Below are 20051 nucleotides of genomic sequence, written 5' to 3'. Positions count from 1 at the left end.
TCTTACATCCCCTCTCTTCCTGTCACTGGGACTGGTTTTGACTGACCTTTTCAGAGGATGTCTGTGTGCTGGTGTGAGTGCTGCCTGTAACTAACCCCATCCAAGTACAGCTGTCTGCTCTTTTACTGTCTGGTTCTTTAGAAGGTTCAGATCTTCAACTATAAGGAACATTTTTAAGCAATCCAGAAAAACAGAGCACAAGTCAAACACAGTTATCAATGTTCCTTCATCGCTTGTATTCATAACAAGATAATTAGAGGAAATTAGAGAACCTGGCTCTGATAGGAACAAACCCCAAATCATCAGTAACCCTTTGGAAATTAGAGGACAAAAAACCTTGTGGCAAAAATACGTTTGTTTGAATTTGCTAAAAGTCATTGTGCCTTCTTGTGGGTCTCTTTACTGATAATGTTTATAGTATCAGCAATAAGATAAAGAAATAAAATGGAATATAATTTGGGAAGTCTAAATTGTGTTAGCATGCATGAAATATGCTGCTACACTAAACAGTATCAAGACACAGGAAATGAAGTAAGAGAAATCTTTGACAAGGAAAATTCAGCTTCTAGGAATTTATTATTTTTTTCCCAGAGGTCAGCCATTTAGTCTTATCAGTCTTATTAAGTAGCAACACACAGACAAATATATGTCAGTTATGCTCAAGTTCCTCCCAACAAATCTGATGATCATTTTTTTCATTCAATTTAACTTGACCTTTCAGCAGCCATTAACACCGTTGATCAAACTCACTTTCTTGACATAAATGTTTTCCTTAGCTTCCAGGAAGACACATGTACCTGGTTTTCTTCTTACACCCTTTGCATTTCCTTGTCAGTATCCTTGGCAATCTCTTCTTTCTAGATCTAGAAAATAAAGTTTCAAATAAGTCAAATTTTGATGCTGAGGCACCTTTTTTTTTTTTATTTTTGGATAAATACTCCCTCTGCAGGTTATCTCATTAAGGTGGATTTCCTTTAAGCCCATCTTTCACTGTTCTCTGACTCAGGAAATGACATTTCATCAGTCTAGTTTAAAAGCCAGAAACCTAAGAGCCCCCCCAGTGCCTTGTACTCTCTTGCCCGACAGGTTCTATCCATTACTAAGCCGTAGCAGTTTTACTTTTTGAACATTGCTCACTCATCTCCCCATTTCTCCAGTTCTAGCACTTTAGTCCACTGCTTTTCCTGTTGCCTGCATGGCTAGGATAGCCTCCTACCCAGGCCCCTCCCGTGTGTTCCTGCGCACATCCTCCTTATCTCAAGTCCCTGGTTTGTGAGGTTCTTTAGAAACAAAGACCTCAGCATGTAATTCTCCTGCTCAAACACTTCAATAGATTCCAGTCATTGTATGGATTAAAAAAATCTTTAACATGAATATGGCCTCGCAGACACTGTCCCTCTCTCTCTCCAGCTTGATCTTTGTCCTCTTCCTCACCTCTGCACTTCAGAAACACTGGTCTGCTTTTGGTTCCTGAGCCTTTAGTCCTAATCTCCTGCCACAGGGCCTGCCTTTCTATATACTCCTCTGTCTTGAACACTCTTCCCTTCCACCTTCCCTATCATTGTCTTCACCTGTTAAGTCTAATTCATCCTGCAAATGTTAATCCAGCATCTTTTCCTCAGTGGAGCCTTCCCTGATCCATACATCTCCCTGTATATCTCTTTGCAACACTAATCACATTCTAATTTGACATCTATGTGTGTGATATTTCTCAAATTACCCCTCATTATCTACTTCTCATTATCTCCCTCTCATTAGACTCCAAGGTTAGTAAGGGCAGAGATGCTATGGGTTCCCTGTTTCATCTCCAGAACCAACTGCACTGCAGACACATGGATGCTCAATACATATTTTGTTGAGTGAAAGAATCTGATACATTAAGTTTCCCATCCAACCTCAAGTGACCCCTTTTTCCCACAGTCACTGGCTTCCTATCGCTCAGGCACAGCCCTTTTTAAGAAGGTTATTGGACTCGTCACTAAGTAGTGCTGCTTTTGACTGAAGTCGAAAGAGCAGGGCAAAGAAGGGAAGGACCTCAAAGGAAAAAAATCAAATGAACATAAAACGAAGAGATTAAGTCTGTCGTCTAGCTTGGAAACTAGCATCTAAAGCAACCCAAAACAGTAATTCCCAGAATGTGGGGGGAAATCATGGCATCAGTTAGAGAAGGTTTTTTTTGAAAGACATTTCTTTGAATATGTTAGTGCAGTATTTGTTTCAAAACTGCCTTACTTTACTACATATTTAACAGTAAGTTGTTACAAAATGATTGCCAAAGGGACGTAAAAGTGAGAAAAGACATGATTCTTATGATTGCTGTATCTAATGCTGACACTAGAAAAGCTTTGTTTATTTGTTTGCCTGTTTATTAATGTCATATCTCCATTGATTTATCTGTTCAAGTTTGGTCAAAGTAAATTTTTGAGGCTTTTTGACATTATCTGAGGGGGGGGGGTTAAGTTGAAAAATTCAGCACAATCAAGCTTCAATCAATGGTCTAGAAGACAGTTTTCCTTTTTTCTAATTTTTAATCAGATTGCCTTTACATAATCATGATGTTTATGCATTTTTCATGACTGATGGAGATGGCAGAGACTGCTAGCTTTCCCCCAGTATTTCCTTTCCCTTTCTTACATAGTAATACAACTTTTATCTGGGCACATGACCACCAGGTAACTACTATACTTCCTAACTCCCTTGCCGCTAGGCATAGCCATGTAACTAACTAATGGCTAATGGCATGTCAGTGGAAATGATATGTACAAATTTCTGATCATGGCCTCTCTTAAAAGAAGGGTAGAGTCATGCTCTCCCCCTCACTGACTTTTTCCTTTGACTGGCTGCAGTGCTAACAAGGGACTGATAGGTAAGCCAACAAGAACCATGAAAATGATGTACAGGAGTGAAACAAAATAGAGCCAGATTTCCTAGTCAGGGAGTCAGGACATCAGTCCTGGACTGCCTAATCCCAGAGTTTTATGTTAAAGAGAAATGGGCTTCTATCTTGTTTAAGCCACTGGCATTTTGGATATCTGTATTATAATATAAAACCTACATTCTAGTTAATTTTAAAGATATGCATTATTTAATTTAAGAATTTAGAAAGAAAAAACAAATGAAATTATTTGTTCAGTCAGTACAAAAGCCAGTTTGGGGAGCAAAGTCACCTCATTGACAGTTGCGCACTTTTCTAAATCACAATGATTACGTTTCATGAATTATTATAACTGAGCTCACATCAGAGTATTTAGAGAAAATGGAATTAATATTTACTGGAGATTCTACATATTTACTCATTTAAACTTCTCAGTAGTTCTGTCAGGTAAGTATTAGTTAAGTCCACAGCTCATAAGTCCTGGAGCAGGCATTTCAACACAGGTTTTTCAGATCTCAAAACATACATTCTTCTTGTAATAATTACTTTCAAGTTATTTAAAGAGATTCTACAACCATGTGAATACCTAATCAATAATAAATATAAAGTATTTTAAGGGGGTGTTAAATTGCATCATTTTATATTCTTACATTTATTTTTGTCTATGTAGTCACAGACGTTGAAATTCTAACAACTGACTCACTCAGAACTTAATTGAAAAATTAATCTGACGAAGGAAAATACCTTTTTCTTAGCCCAATTCACTTATTTAGATTATTCTTTTACATTAACTGTTCGGACTTGAATACTCATAAAATAAAAAAGAAAAGGCTTTTTATAACCTTAGAAAGTATTTGCTTAGCTCTTTGACCTATCATTCTCTTTACAAGCTGTAGGAGGAAATGTTGTTTAAGATATGTTATGTAAACTATGTATCAGATTCTCCTTGAAATGGCTATCTTGGCTCGCTTTCACAGCACCCATTATGAACAATGGAACAAACGAAGTGACTTTTTTCTTTTTCACTAGTGAAACTTAAACAAGCATAGCAATTTGTTATAATAAGAAAAACAAGATGGTTTTAGCTCAACCATTGACTTTCCTTTTAGGTACCAAAAGGTAAAGAGTGAAATGCTGCAGCCTTTTGATGGATTTTGTCTCCTATTAGGGATATGTCACAACCCTCCTATGGTTATTTCATTGTTTCTTTTATTAATCAAGATTCTTTATCATTACTGTATTTCTCTACCAGAATTAAAAAATTAGTATTCTGTGGCAAACTTTATAGGTTTCTTCACCCAATCCCAATATTTAAAATCCCTTTCCCTTGCCTATTTCTACTACTGAAGCTGAGAAATCCAGATTCTCACATTTTTTAACCACCATGCAGCTGGAGGTGGTCATGTGAGGCAGTTCTAGACAATGAGACCAAGGAGACATCTTTAGAGCTCTTGCTCTAAAAAAAGGAAAAGAATAGATCTGGTTGACAGTAACCAGCTTCCCCATTTCCCCTCCATGTATGCCCTTTCCTCCATCTTTTGGCTAAACATGAATATGATGTTTGGAACTGCAGTGTCCATTGTGAAACCATGGGACCATGATTTATTCTTTATTTTTCTTAAATACTATTTCAGATTTTATTCTTCCCTCCATGACTAGAATGTAGCATGAAATGCAGTGTGTTTAGAATGTGAAGCTGTAAGTTAAAGTCCTTATTCAGCTACTTATTGGCTCTGCAATTTTGGGTGTTACTGATTTTTTTGTACCGTGATTGTAACATCTTTAAAAATAGGCATTAAAAAAAACTCTACCATGGAGGAATGTTATAAACATTAGAGATAAATTACATAAAGCCTAGTGCATTGTAAGTGCTTAACATGTGGTAGTTATTATTACTACTTAAAAGTCTTTGAGTCTGTTTCATGGTATACATTTATCCTACACCTACAACATACATCCTCTCACATCAGTCCATACATCTGAAGTATCTCCCAACTGCTTACATTCCAGCGCCCCAAAATCCTTTGAAGGACAGTCTCTCAATGCTGTCCTGCCCAGTGTTCACACCTCTCATCCAAGAAAGGGGCGAATCAGACTTTGAAGGGGTGCTGCTATGATGATAGCTATTCCTCTCGAGGAATTCAGCATTGTGTAATGAGTATCTTTAATTTTTTCTGGTTAGTATTTAAACTTTTAATTATTACAAATTATAGATTCACATATATTTGGAAGAAATAATAGAGATTATGCATTTGGTAGTTTGTGTTTTGCAGGAAATTGGTCCATTTCATCTAACTTGTCAATGTTATACGTGTAGAGTTGTTCAGAGTGCTCCTTTATTATCCTCTCGAGGTCCACAGGGTCTATAGTGATATCTCTTCTTTCATTCAGACATTTGTCATTTGTATGTTCTCTCTTTTTTCAGACTTTGAAAAAAGTCTTGCTAGAGAATTGTCAATATTATTGATCTTTTAAATGAATCATCTCCTTGTTACACTGATGTTCTTTTCTATTTTTATATTTTCAATTTAATTGATTTCTACGCTATATTTATTATTTTCTTCTTTCTGCTTGCTTAGAGTTTATTGTAATATTTTTCTGGATTGTTGAAGTGCAAGCCTAGATAATTGATTTGAGATTTTTTCCTCTTTTTTAATGTGTGTATTTTGTGCTATAAAATTTTCTTTCAACTCTGCTTTAGCTGTGTTCCACAAATTTTCATGTGTTGCATTTCACTTTTATTGAGTTTAATGTATTTTTTTTATTTCCCTTGAGATTTCTTCTTTGATTCTGGATTTTTTTAGAAGTGTACTGCTTGTTTTCCATGTTTGGAGATTTTCCTGTTACCTTTCTGTTACTCATTTCTACTTTGATTGCACATAGTTGGGAAAACCCATTCTATATGATTTAAATTATTTTAGATTTGCTGAGACTTGTTTATATCCCAGGATATGATCTGTCACAGTTTATATTCTATGGGCACTTGGAGATAATGCATATTCTGCTATTGTTGGATGGAATGTTTTTTAAAATGCTGTGTAGTTCCTTGTTGTTATATCAGTCATTGGATGATGGTGTGTTGAGTTCTGTATTTTTCCTTATTTTCTTTCCACTTCCTTTATCAATTTTTGAAAGAGATATTTATGTCTCCAACTATGGTATAAATTTGTCTATTCCTTCTATTAGTTCTGTCAGTTTTTAACCTCACATATTTTGCAGCTTTGTTACATACGCATTTAGGATTATTATGTCTTTGGTGGATTGACCCTTTTATCATTATATAATGTCTCTTTCTGTTTCTGGTAATCTTTACTCCAATGTCTCTTTTATCTAATATTAATATATAGCTACTCATGCTTTCCTTTGCAATGATCCCATGATATATTGTTTTTTATCCTTTTACTTTCATCTGCCCATACTGTCTATTTGAAGTAAGTTTGCCCATACTGCTTATTTGAAGTAAGTTTCTTACAGAGAGCATATAATTAGATCATGTGTTTTAATCCACTCTACTAGTCTCCATCTTTTAATTGTTCTCTTTAGACTACTTATAGTTACTGTAAATATTCGTATGTTAGGGCTTTAGACTGCCATTTTATTTTTTGTTTTTAGTTTGCTTTCTGCTTTTCACTTATCTGAGTTTTCTTCCTTGAATTACTGTGTTTTACTTAAATATTTTTTAAGATTTCTATTTTGATTTATTTCTAGTATTATGAGTGCCTTTCTCTGCTTGTCTCTAGATAGTGCTCTAGATAGTGTTACATATTTATAACTTATCACGGTCTACCTATGTCCTCATTTTACCTGTTTGAGTGAAGTATTGAATTCTCACCTCCCTTACCTTCCCTCTACCCCTCCACCACTTATGATACAAATGCCTTAGATATTCCATCTACATACATTTAAAACCACCTCAGACAGTATTATAATTTTTGCTTCCCACCATCAAACATAATTTAGAATACTCATAATTTAGAGAAAGAAAGCCTATTGTGTTTACCTGTATTTTTTACTTACTGTGCTCTTTCTTCCTTCCTCCTGTTCCACAATTCTTTTATCATACCCTTACTGTTTAGAGAAATTGTTTATTCATTATTTTAGGATATATCTGCTGGCAATAAATTTCATAAGTTTTCCATCAATCTGTAGAATGTCCTAATTTCCCTTCTCTCCTGAAGGATGGCTTTGCTGGGCATAAGATTCTTGGTTGACAGTTCTTTTAGCACTCGACAAATATTGTCCCATTTTCTGGCAGCTATGGTTACTTCAGTGTTTCTGATTGTTTTTACACTGTAAGTTAGGTTTTGTTTCTTTCTCACTTATTTCAGAATTTTTCTTTGTCTTTAATTTTCAGAAGTATAATTATGGTGTCTCTTGGCAGGGAAATCTTTGGGTTTAACCTATGTGTGGTTTGCTCAGTTTCTTGAACCTATAGCTTTGTCTCTTACTAAATTCAGGATGTTTTCAGTCATTATTTCTTTGTGTACTTTTTCATCCCTACCCTCTTTCTCCTCTCTTCCTGGGACTCTATAATCACATAAATGTAAAACCTTTGTTATAATCTCACAGGTCTCTGACACCCTATTTTTTCCAGTCCATTTTCTCTCTGTTGTACAGATTGAGTATTTTTATTGTTCTGTCTTTAAGTTTAATGTCTTTTCCTCCGTCCTTTCCATTCTGCTGTTGAGCCCATCCACGGAAGTTTTATTTTGACTATTGTATTTTTCAGTTCTAAAATTTCAAATAGATTGTTTTTTTACTTTCTATTACTTTGTTGAGATGTCCTATTTCCATGCTGAGGCACTTTATTTTTTATTTATTTTGAGAACGATATATTTGCTTGTTGCAGAATTTTTATCATGAATGTTTTAAAATCTATGTCAGATAATTATAAAATTCTTCTCATCTGGTGTTGGCATTTATTGATTGCCTCTTTTCATTCAGTTAAGAGATCTTTCTGATTCTTGGTATAACAATTGATTTTTCTATTGAAATATGAAATTTCAGTTGTATTGAAGGAGAAGAAAAGAAGAAAGTCTAACTATTCCATCTTCCCAGAAGTAGAAGTGCATAATTTTATGTATCTTTTAAAATGAACGTTTTATGTATTCTTTCTCTTTTAGGAAGAAATACTCAGTATAATGAAGTTGTTTATCAGGAATAAGTATATATGTATATAACGTCTTCATATTAAAATAGAATTGTGATTTATAAATATATATGCAGTTTATTTTTAAGTACATCATCAATCCCACATTCCATCACAGGGTGCTGAAAAAATTCTCTTGGAAAAAGTCATGTATTTACTTCATCAGTATGAGTGTTATTATTTTGTAACTAGCCTTCTGTCTGTTTCATATCTTAGTCTTTTTCCACTTTCTTTTTCTACTGCTCTTGATAGGTATAGATCTATGTGTGCATGCGTATGTACATGTGTACATATTATTTGTGTATATTGAATTTTTCCTAAAACCAAACACTGTTGTCAATATAATTTTATCATTTTACTCTCCTCTTATTTTCATATTAAGTTGCTCATTAATAACTAACATCATAGGTTGGTTGTGCATTTTGCTGAACAAATATTAGACTACTCCATTTTAATCTTTCTATTTGAAGAACAGTTGTGCCAATCTCAACAAGTATTCTTAGGATTGCACAATTTATTTTAAGGAGAGGAAAATTTATTATTTTCAAATTTCAGTGCCAATGTTTAGAAATGATGCCCATTTTCATCCTTGGAATTTAAAAAGAAGCAAAACTACCCAAATCAGATTTTTCTATTTAAAATATCTTCTGGGGAGAAATTTGGGGGGGGGATTGTTTCTCGTAGCCATTTCTGTGATTTTTCACATCTTTGTTGTGTGTTCTATACCATTTATTAATATGCAAGCATAATACTAGTAACATGATTATGAAATTGAAAACAGAAGTGATTAAACTGCTTATCAAAGGCTAGAATATTAAAGGGTATCTGCATTGTTTTTTTATTTAATTAGATGTCATTTTCTACATGGTGAGGTTTTTTGTTCTGATTCCAAAAACACTGCTATTTCATTTTAAAAGTTCAATGATATAAGCTGTAGCATTTCTCATATTAAAGTGTCATAGTGCCTCTGTGTGAGAAATTGTACTTCTGAGATTCCTCCTGGGAAGTCATGCTCTTTTGAATTCTCCTCTGTCTCAGAATTTCAGAGCTGAAGGAATCCCAGAGGTTATCTTGTGCCTAACTTATACAAGAGTATAGTAACTCTCTGACACACTAATCTCTACTCGTTAAATCTTGTATACTTTGGGAAGAAATAGTAAGTTTATCTCTTTATGTAAAAATGCCAGTGACTAGATAATAGCCTGTGCAGAACTCTCATGTCCACTGACACAAATTTTTAAGAAAATTTACAAACTAATGTTAGGATTTTTATAAGTTCTTAATTGTTTTTATCAAGTCCTATAGCCAAAACATACTCTTTTTGAGCTTTAAGCTAAAGAATGTGCAAATATATTGCCAATAATGTTTTGCCCTACCATTCCTATCAAAGTCTTTTGAAAAGACTGAGTAATAACTATTCATATAAACTGAAAGACGAGGTCTCACTCGATATCAATATTCAACCACATAAGCAATCATAGTTATGCTGATATTTAAATAAGCTTAATTTAATCCACATAATAAACATTTTCATGTTAAGTACTATAGGCTTTAAGTAACTTCTTGTTGCTTACACGATGAATTAAAAACTTCTTATCAGACATATAAGTCACTTTTTGAAATGCCCACTTCCTTCTAATTCTGCAGTCTTACGGAAATTCTTAACCAGGTCATGCTTCATGACACCTCCTTGACTATATACAATGTGTGCCTGTAGTCCAGAACTCCTTGTGTACATAGCAGTCTCAGCTTAGGTCACCTCTTCTGTAAGACCTTTCTTGACTGTTTCTTCCTCTGTAGAGCTAGCCACTTCCCCTTTGCCAGCACCGTCCCTGACCCGTAGAGACTTCGTGTAAGAGTACCTGAAACACTGAGTTCATTGCCCACACACAATTACATGACCCTGAGTGCCCTGAAGGCAGAGCTTTTTGTAAATCCCCTCCTTTGAAAAAAAAAAAAATCCGCAATTAAGGGCTTCACATAGTTCATAGTTTTAAGTAGGTTAATGCTGGGTTTTGCTTTGCATCCCCCAGCTGTTGGTTGAGAAAAGGGCTTTCATCCTTTCTTCCCACTTCTAAGCAGGACTTTCAGAAAATCCAGAAAGGCCTGAACAACTTTATTATTTGAGGCATCTAGATTATTGAAAAATGAAGAAATAGAGTAACATCTTTTTTTTTCAATCCAGCCATTTAATTTCTGTGACTGTGTATTGGCAATATGTCTGATTTTATTTGGAAAAAGTCTTGATTAGACGTTTTTGTTCCACAGTCCTCTCTCCACCCCATGGCTTTGTTGATTGGCCCACTTCCTCAGCTATAATCATCTGTGTCTAATCTCAATGTGGTCCCAGCAGTTGCTTCACAAAACACAATTTTAAAAAATGGTGGCCTTTGCAGTAGGTTATATCATCAATAGTAGAACACTTGGATTCTGCATGGCCTCTTCCAAGATGCTCACATTAAGGAAACAAAGTTGGCATATAGTTACTCCGTATCTGCAGGGGGTAAAAAATAGTTCAGGATGAATATTCTCTCTCACTCTGACACAGAAATAAAATAATCTGTTTAAGACTATTCCATTTCTGACCCTTAAGTTGAAGAATCAGACTCATCATTTTACTATTTCATTTATTAAATTGTAATATGTATTTTAAAAGAATTTATTGAAACAAATTTCAGTGTTATCTTTGACCTGCTGTAATATTCTTCTAAAATTAGTAAGTGTTTAAGTAAATTAACTCATCCAAAAGCAAAGACTTATTTCCTGCATACATTTTTCTATTATTCTAATAATTGGCTTTTAGGCAAGTCCCTAGTATTTTATATTATTCTTTTAAGAAGAATATCAGTATTATTAAAGATTAACCAGTATTTACTCCAGTCAGTAATTTTTATTATATTGTACTAAGATGAGTTTCTGTGTAAATAATTGAACTAAAAATAATCTTTTTCACCTGAAAACAGAATGACATTGATGAACTTGATAATATTCTCACATCCACATTCAAACGTGAGATACCATATTATGAGTTCCGATCACTCCAAACTGAAATCTACCCTCAAAAAGAACGTGAGTATTTTCCAACTGTATCAGTTATTCTTTGTCATATTTCACTGTATGTAACTACTTAGTAAATATTATAGCAAAGAATATAACTAGCTGCATTGCAAATGAGATGTTTTAGACAATTCCCATCCCCTGATGAGAGAACTGACTTTTATTTTAAGAAAATGTCTGGGTAATGTGTGATGGAAATTACTCATCATAGAATTATTTATAATTACCAAAAATGAAGATAACTTAACCCTCCAAAGATAGGTAATTTATCAAATAAATTTTGGTGCATCCATTAATGCAACCATCATAAACAAATTTTATCATAAATTGATTTGCTGGCTGTAGCGATGCTTTGATATATATGTAATTGAATAAAAGCAGGATATATAGCAGTAGGTAGAGTGTGATCCTCTGTTTTAAAAAGTATATACATTTAATAGCATATGTTTATATATATATGTATATATAAATAAATTGATGATCTGGACAGATATGCACCTGTTAACATTAGTTATGTTTGGGTTGTGCAATTTCAGGGATTCTGTTTTTTTCATTTTACTTAGTCTGTGTTTTCTATGATGACTGCATAATATTTGTATCACAGAAATATATATATATATATATATATAAAGAAAATTATATATAGGAGTTACTATGAGAAAAAACATACTTCTGAATGTTACTATGAGCTCAGTAGCCTATTTTCTATATTGTTTCTTCCTGCATTTTTGATTGACACACTATTTATAATCTACTTATGTGCCCAGTATTTGCCAAACACTATTATGGAGATGTAACAGTGAGTAAGACAGGCTTGGAACTAAAGAATACGAGGGGTACCCGTAGGCATACTGTAGGACTAATGAGCACAAGTTTTTTCTGTAGCATTCCTGTGCTATTTGAAGCAGTTTTATTGTCAGGCTGGCAGGCCTGAGGGGTGTGGAAAGAAAAGAATAGAAGTCTTAAGGCACAGCCAAGTATGATTCACCTGGATGTGTGACAGCCTATATTTTGTATGGTGATACTACATACGGGAAAGGTCAGTGACAGGCTAGTTTTGAGTAAGTGTTCTTGTGAAAGTAGTGAAAATGTATTTTTATATCCCATATGCATTTTAACAGTATACTTAGAAAAGTCAGCTATTAGGCTAGGCTAGAAAAGGAACATGATATGATTCCTCACTTAAAACACTCATCATTTGACTGGGGGAAACAAGGTAACATATATGTAATAGTAGAAGGAAACAATGTGCTGCACTTTGTGGAACTGATTATGCTGACAGTAGAATTTCAGAGAAAAGCTATATTATTTTTCAAGACGTGCTTCATAAAGGAGGTGGGATTTTACCTGGGTCTTAAATGATGTGCCCCAGTGAGGAAAGAAAAAGGAAACAGGAGTTCTGTGGAAGAGAAAGTGTATGCACAAAATGGAATTGTGACACAATTTTTACAAATCCCCTCAGCGTTATATTTGTCTAGGTTTGTGAGATGAGCATTGTGGGACTGGAAAGAATAGAATGGTTTTGGTCTCTCATTTTATAGGTAAGGAAATCTAAGTAGGTTTGAAAGTGCTTCTCAGTATCTTATTTAGGTTGTAGAGTAAGAATTTTAGAGTGGAAATAATGGAATACATTTGGTCTTTATTTTTATAGAAAAAGAATTCTGGCTGGGTTAAATTGGATTTTGGGATTGTGTGGATCTGATTCAACAGGTTTGGGGTACAGTTAAGCATCTCCTTTTTAAACAAGTTTCCAGGTAAAGCTGATGCTGTTAGTCCTCAGACCTTTCATTGAGTATCAAGGATTTAGAGCAATGGTTCTCAAACTTGGAGAATATTATAATTAACTGCAGAGCTTCTAGGACATCCCATGCCTAAGCCACACACCCAAATTAATGAAGAATCTGGGAGTGAGTCCCAGGTATCAGCACTTTTTAAGTCTCCCAGGTGATTCCAATGGATAGCCAAGTGTATCAGCCTCTCATTGCTGCAGTGTATTGCAGACCTGCCAGATAACTCACCTGCATACTATCTCTGACAAAGAGAAAATATTTCTCTCTCTTTACAAAGGTTGGAAGCTTAATAGCATATGAAAATTTTGGACCAATACTAGAATTTAATGATTATTCTGTATTTGAAAAAATATTTTAATAAAACAATTACATTTTTTAAAAGAAGCTTAAAATGGAAAGTTCAATATAATCTAGGTAATTCATTCAGAAACCATGTTTCCTGGGTATTGCTAGATAACAGATGCTATTAAATCCATAACAGAAGCAAAAAACCCTATAACATTAGGCTCTAACTCCTAGTGAAAGTGCGAAGTAACATAATACCAATTACGTAATAAAAATATGCAAGATAGACATGAATATGGCTAAACTCGTTTTGCTTGCCTCCTTGACTCTATAATCTTGGATCAATGCCAGCTTCAAAATATCTGGTCTTTAAGACCTTGCACCTGCATTTTCATAATGTTCAAGTTGAATTGGTAAGATTTGAAAAGCCTTCATACATAAAGTGGAATTAATGGTAGGTATTTGGGGAGCTTCTGTAGAAACACCACTAGAGATAGTCTGAGAGGAAAATTCAGCAAACAATGAATTTGGTGTAATTCTAGACTTCCATACCTCAGGACAGCTCTCCAATTGTTTGGTGAAATTTTTACTTACTAAACATTTATTATTTATTACTCTGTATTTTGGCTGAAATAAATTGGAGGTTAGGACCATGTGAGGGAGGAACAAAGAGAACATATAAGGAACAAAGAGAGCATCCTTGAGTACTGACCTGTCCTAAGGATGAGCCATGGAATTACCCACAGATACTTATGGTTCTTTAAAAGTATGAAGCAAAATGCTGTGTTAATCAAAGCTATGTATCTTATTACTACTCCATCCTCTATTCTTTTCCAAGTTGATTTTGGTAAAATCCTAGCTTAGTTCGCTGTCACTTGATTTGTAATAAGTAAATTGCCATTTCATGCCACTATGTCTTGGTCATTTCGCTCTGGTCTAGCCAATAAACTTCCTCAGTTGATTTTTTTTTTCCCTAAGCAGTCAGAGTTGAGGGGGTGGGAGTGTTGCAGAGATAAGATCGAAAGTATACAAGAAATCAAATCTGCTTTAATGTTCTCTTACCCTGTAGTGCTTCATTATTGATTTAAAAATACCATTTTCCATTGGTAAGAATTTTCCATAGAAAAAAAGTTATCCTTGGAACTAGAAAAGGTTTCCAAATGTACTTAATATATTACTACAATGTAGGACTTTGGAACATAACAGTTACAGAAATAATTCATGAGTGACTTTATAGTGTATGAATCATCAGGGGCTGTGAAATCAATATAGGAGATTATAATAGGGAATTTTTTACTGATATGTAACACACTCAAATAGAAAATATGAGTGCATTTCTTTTTTAAATTTTATTTTATTGAGGTAAGAACACTTAACATGGTATCTACCCTCTTAACAAATTTTTAGGGGTATAATTCACTATTTATTGACTGTAGGTACAGCGATGTACAGCAAATCTCTAGAGATAATTCATCCTGCTTTTCCATTATATGTTATTACAAGAAATTGAATATACCAATCTCCTAATTTACCCCTTTCCCAAATTTGGTAACCATAATTTGTTTTCTATTTTTGGTTTATAAAAAAAAAATTGTGTCTTTTTTTTATATTCCACATATAAGTGGTATCATATGATATTTGTCTTTGTCTGGCTTACTTTACTTAAAATGATAATCTATCGGTCCAGCCATGTTGCTGCAAAAGACATTATTTACTTCTTTTTATGGCTGAGTAATAGTCCATTCTATATATTTACCACATCTTCTTTATTCAGTCATCTGTCGACGGACATCTAGGTTGTTTCCAGAGTGTATTTCTTAAAATAAGATTAAATATCACTGTGAGCAACTTCTGTTTTGATTGTAGATGCATATAAAAACACACGTGGTCTGGGCCACCATGAAATCACCTTGAATGCCACTGACTTGGTATGGTGGTGAGGTGGAACAGCACACCTGGGCAAATGCAATTGCATTAGTGTCTCTGTAACTCTCCCCTGTTCTGAGCTTTAAGCTATCTTCTTCAGAGTCTTATGAAAGTTTTATTGCAGCAGGTACATGAATTTCCCTAACTTCTCTTCAGAACCTTTCAAAGGCTGGGTAATGCTGAGAATCTCCTGTGGTGCATTGGAAAAAAATAAGTCATTTAGCTAGTTTTTAAAAGTGGCTACAGTTGCTTCTTAAATCACCATAAGTGGCAGTTAGTTTACGGAAGAGGAAACTGAGTTACTTTGAGGCAGATCATGTGCCTTCACCCAGAAAGGAGAACTGGCTTAGTAAAGCCCCTGCCTATTTCTAGAAAAGCATGTCAGAGTGTATAACCATTTACAAGTACTAGTATCTTAATCTGAAAGAGGACAGCATACAATCACCAGTGATATGTGAAAGTATTAACTCAGAATATTATCTCTTAATATGTCTGTGAAGTGTGGAGCATGTAACTGGATATTTAGTATGGATGTGGTAGTCACTGTAGCTCTAAGATTTCTCTTGGACTTTTAATATCTCTAGATTCACAGAAAATAGCTCATTTGCTATCTGAGTAGAGGAGAACTAAATGTCATCGAGTTGTTTCTTTTTGTGTTAGCAAATAATTTAAACATGCAGAAAAATGTGGAGAACAATAAAACAAATTTGTACCTGTCATTTAGCATCACCAAATCTTAACATTTTGTCTCATTTGCTTCAGATCATTTTTTAAGAAGTAAAATATTACAGATCTAGTTGAATTTCTTTATACTTCCCTCTGTGATTCCACACATTTGAAAAGCAACTATTAATTAATTTAATTTCTTGGTGATCATTCCCATGCAGTTCTTCATCCTTTTACTAAAAATGTCTGTTTCCATAATTCATATACATTCTTGTGAAGTTTTATAGATTTTGTGTAAATGATATCACACTTTCCATCAACTTACTATTTTTGCCCAATAACTAATTTTTTATATTTATACATGTCTTTATGTAGATCTAGGTCATTCATTTGATATATTCTGTAGCATCAAATTGTTTGACTATACCACAATGTGTATCTTTTTCCTATAAATGGATAATAATGTTTCCAATTTTTTTATTGTTGCGATTAATTCTACAATGAACATTCTTGCATATGAATACCTATGTGTGTGTGATAGTTTCACAGGAAATACGGTTACCAATAGAATTTCTGAGTTAAACAGTGATGTACTTTAGTGCTAACTATGTTTAAATCTCTGTGGAAAATATTTGTATCAATTTATAAATAATTCCACCATCAGTATTGTGCCATTGCTCCACATCTTTTCAATGTTAAAAATTGAGAGGCAGTTTGACAGGTGTGATGTGTTATCTCACATTTTAATTAATATTTTCATTACAAATATAGTTGAGCATTTTTCTTCTGTTTATTTACAATTTCATTTTTCTTCAATGAATTTCTATTTAATAGTCTCCATTTATTTCTGTCGGTTATTTTTTTCGTATTGAATTTTGGGAGATTTTTCTCTTTCAATATATATATATATATATTCTGAATAGTAACATTTTTCAGTTATGTACATTGCAAATGTCTACCTAATTGATGGTTTGTCTTTTAATTTATGTGGTATCTTATGTAGGCATATAATTCAATTCATAATAAAACTTATCTATTAGAGTTTATTATTATTATTTGAATTGTTTTTGCTCTTATTCTTCCTTTAATTGTCCTACCATATTTAGGATCAGTTTGTCAAATTCCATGAAAGGCTCTAATAAAATTAAAATTAAATATAATTAGTTTGGTAAAAACTGCCATTTGTATTACACTTAATTCATTCCGTCCGTAAGCATGATACTTTATTTATTTGGGTCTTTTTATGTCTTTCCAAAAAATATTATATTTTATGAAATTCTTGAAAATTTTTGTTAGATTTATTTCTAGTTATTTTATGGTTTTGTTAACATCAAAACGCCTTACTTTAAAATTATATTTTTAAATTATTTGTGACTACTCCTTTCCTTGATACCTACTGAGCCCTGGATCTTATAATATAGCATAGTTCTACATAGAAGAGTTTTTGCAAAGAAGGAATTACTAATCTTACTCCCTGGAAAGAAAATTAGGAACAGTTAGAAATAATATCAAGAATATTTTTATAAAAATATTTTAAAATGTCTTCCCAAAGTATGAATTTTGTGATGTAAGAAGTTGTATGGACCTTTTCAGTTTTCATTTTAGACCACCTGATAAAATTGGAAGCAATGAAGAAATCAATGTAAAAGAAATAAAATGGTGAAGATTATTCTTCGTTCTGAAATGCGAGATAATAGGTGATAAAAAATGTAGTCATGTAAATGCGCTTCAAATTAGTAACAAATGCATCACTGTTAAGTAAATACATGAAATTAGGGACAGATTTACACATAACATATTATCAAAACTTGTAGTGATTGAGCAAATTGGAGACTTGGCATGTAAATTGACTGTAAAAATTATAGATTCTTTCACTTCATTTTTTTTGATAACACAGCTTACAAGTACAGATCTTCACATCTCCTACCAAGGATGTTTTTAGCTTATTACCAAGCTAATTTCATGAACTGATGGTTCAATTTGTAGCAAATAATGATAAAATAAAACAACCACTTTAAATCCTTCAAAATGGTTTTTTACTTGATTAACCAAAAAAGAGAATTTCTTCAGTATTATACTGCTGTTACTCACTTTTACAGTGTTTCTTCAAAAATTTTGTATTTCTCCAGATGTGAAGTTTGAAAAGTATGCTTATAAACATAACTGTGATTGACGGATATAAGTAAAATATTTTTTTAAAGGAAGGAAAAAATGGAAGAAAAGTAATACCAGGGCCAGAATATGCCTTCCGCATACTTCAGTTATTCGCCAGACAAGGAAGCACATTTGGCTTTGAGTCCACGGGCAGCATAGGGAAGACAGAATAATTATCTTGCAGAATCAGAGAAACCTCCCAGGTCTCGGGACACATTGTAACATTGCAGAGATAGGCGATGTGCCATCCTGAGTCCAACCAGCATGTAGGCCAGCCCTTGACCACCCTAACCCATGAGTGGTAAGCCCTTCTCCACCTTGCAGCAACACTCAGAATCCCTTCTCATTCTGCTCTCTGCCATTACTGTAACATCACATATTTGTGTTGTTACAGTAAAGGAACTGCTGTGTAATAATTGAGGACCTCATGGGTATAGATGAAAAAAGAAGTATGCAAATGTAATGTTTTCTCCCAATTAACAAAACTTTGATCCAACAGTCTATGAAGCAGTCTTGTTTGTTCATTCATATTACAAGTGTAAACGAAGTGTTGGACACTCTTCTAGGTTCTCCAGACACAGGTGGCTATTAGAGAACAGTGTCTTTACGGTGCTTTTATTTTAGTGAGGACAACAGAACAAATAATTAACAGCAATAACAAAATAAGCAGTATTATTTCAAATAGCAATGCTGGTTATGATAAAAACAAGACAAAGTGAGAGTATAGAGAGTTGGGAGGTGATGATAAGTCATGCAAAGATTTTAAATGTGATTTGGTATCACTGAACTTACATTTAAAAAGATTAGCTCAGGGGAGACAGAATGATCGCTGTCATTTGGTGGTAGCAGTGAGGGTGAAGACACTTGCTCTTCCTGGGTAGATATTTAAAGGTGAAGATGGTGAGACTTACTGAGAGATTGTCAAAAGCCCAGGAGGAGGTCATACGTGGTAGTCACAGCTATGACCTGGATGAAATCGTTCTGTAGAAAATGTAGTTCAGAGCAGAGGTCTGAGTCCCCACAGTGCAGTGTTTAGAGGTGCAGAAGAACAGTTTCTATCAAAGGAGGCCCCTGCAGGAATGTCCGCTGAAGTAGGAATATATTGTCTTGAGAGCCAAGTAAAGAAGATGCTTCTGAAGGAAAGCAGGACTCAACCATGTCATATCTACTTTGGAGAGCAGCTGTGGAAATGCAAAATAATTTGTGATTTACAAAACCATTCATTATGGTTTTATAATGCTTCCCAAAGTATCCAAGTGTTCCCCAAATCTTTGCACCTAGAATACCATGTAGATCTTTTGGTTTCTCCTGAAAGTCTGTATCAGTGGATAGTATCTCTAAAGCAAATACTGGGCAAAGAATGACAGTGCTGATTAACTACTCCCCAAGACCCCCAAATTCTGCAAAATATCCAAAAGTAATTGGAGATGCAGATTGATTCAGAGAATACAAGATGTTACCAAGTAAAAAAGAAAGCAGTATCCAAAAGAAACAGAAGAGGATTATGTAAAGTTTCAATTAACTGCCGCTTGAACCTACTTTCTTTGTAGTGAACCTACATTTCATTTGGTACATACCTTGCCCTCATGAATTCTTAGAAGAAGTTTAACATACTCTACTTTGCTCTAGGTGCTCTTCTAGACACTGAGGGGAGGTAGAGGAATGTGAGATAAATAAATAAAACCTATACACTCAGAGGGCACCCAAGAAGAGGGAAGAGAAAATAAAATCACAAAAATAAATATCACTAACATAGTGTGTGCTCGCTAGTAAGAGCTAACACTTGCATTTTGTGTACTCTGTGTCAATAATAATTCTAAGCACCTTACTTACTTTATCTCATTTAATTCCTCTCAACAAACCCATTGTGAGTACAGTTTTAAACTCTGATTTACAGATGAGGCATTGAGAGTTTATATCATTTGCTCAAGTGGTGGCAGGGCTGGGGCTTGGATCGAGTCAGCCCAGCTGAGGTGGCCGTATTATTACCCACCTGGCCACCACAGCCCAATACCCTGTGAGGAGCTATATACAGCCTCATGGGGGCTCAGAAGCCCAGTTAGAGGGGCAGTCAGAGGAAGCTTCCTAGAGAGATGATCTTCCATGTAGAGGAGGGGTTATGAATTATTTCTGATAATTTAAAATTACT

At 34.1% G+C, this 20051-nt stretch overlaps 1 protein-coding gene across 4 annotated transcripts in view; it reads left to right on the top strand.

The window, feature by feature from the left end:
• The window catches only part of BANK1 (B cell scaffold protein with ankyrin repeats 1), a 384383-nt gene that overhangs the window by 196549 nt on the left and 167783 nt on the right, over window positions 1-20051 (top strand). For all 4 annotated transcript variants that reach the window (XM_064484610.1, XM_064484614.1, XM_064484612.1 and 1 more), the window contains one exon: window positions 10988-11093. In XM_064484610.1, the coding sequence (XP_064340680.1) occupies window positions 10988-11093 (106 nt within the window). The remainder of the gene's footprint in view (window positions 1-10987; window positions 11094-20051) is intronic.

Source organism: Camelus dromedarius, chromosome 1 (assembly GCF_036321535.1).
Source record: "Camelus dromedarius isolate mCamDro1 chromosome 1, mCamDro1.pat, whole genome shotgun sequence".
In the NCBI taxonomy this organism is placed as follows: Eukaryota; Metazoa; Chordata; class Mammalia; order Artiodactyla; family Camelidae; genus Camelus; species Camelus dromedarius.
This window is presented reverse-complemented; position numbering and strand designations above follow the sequence as displayed.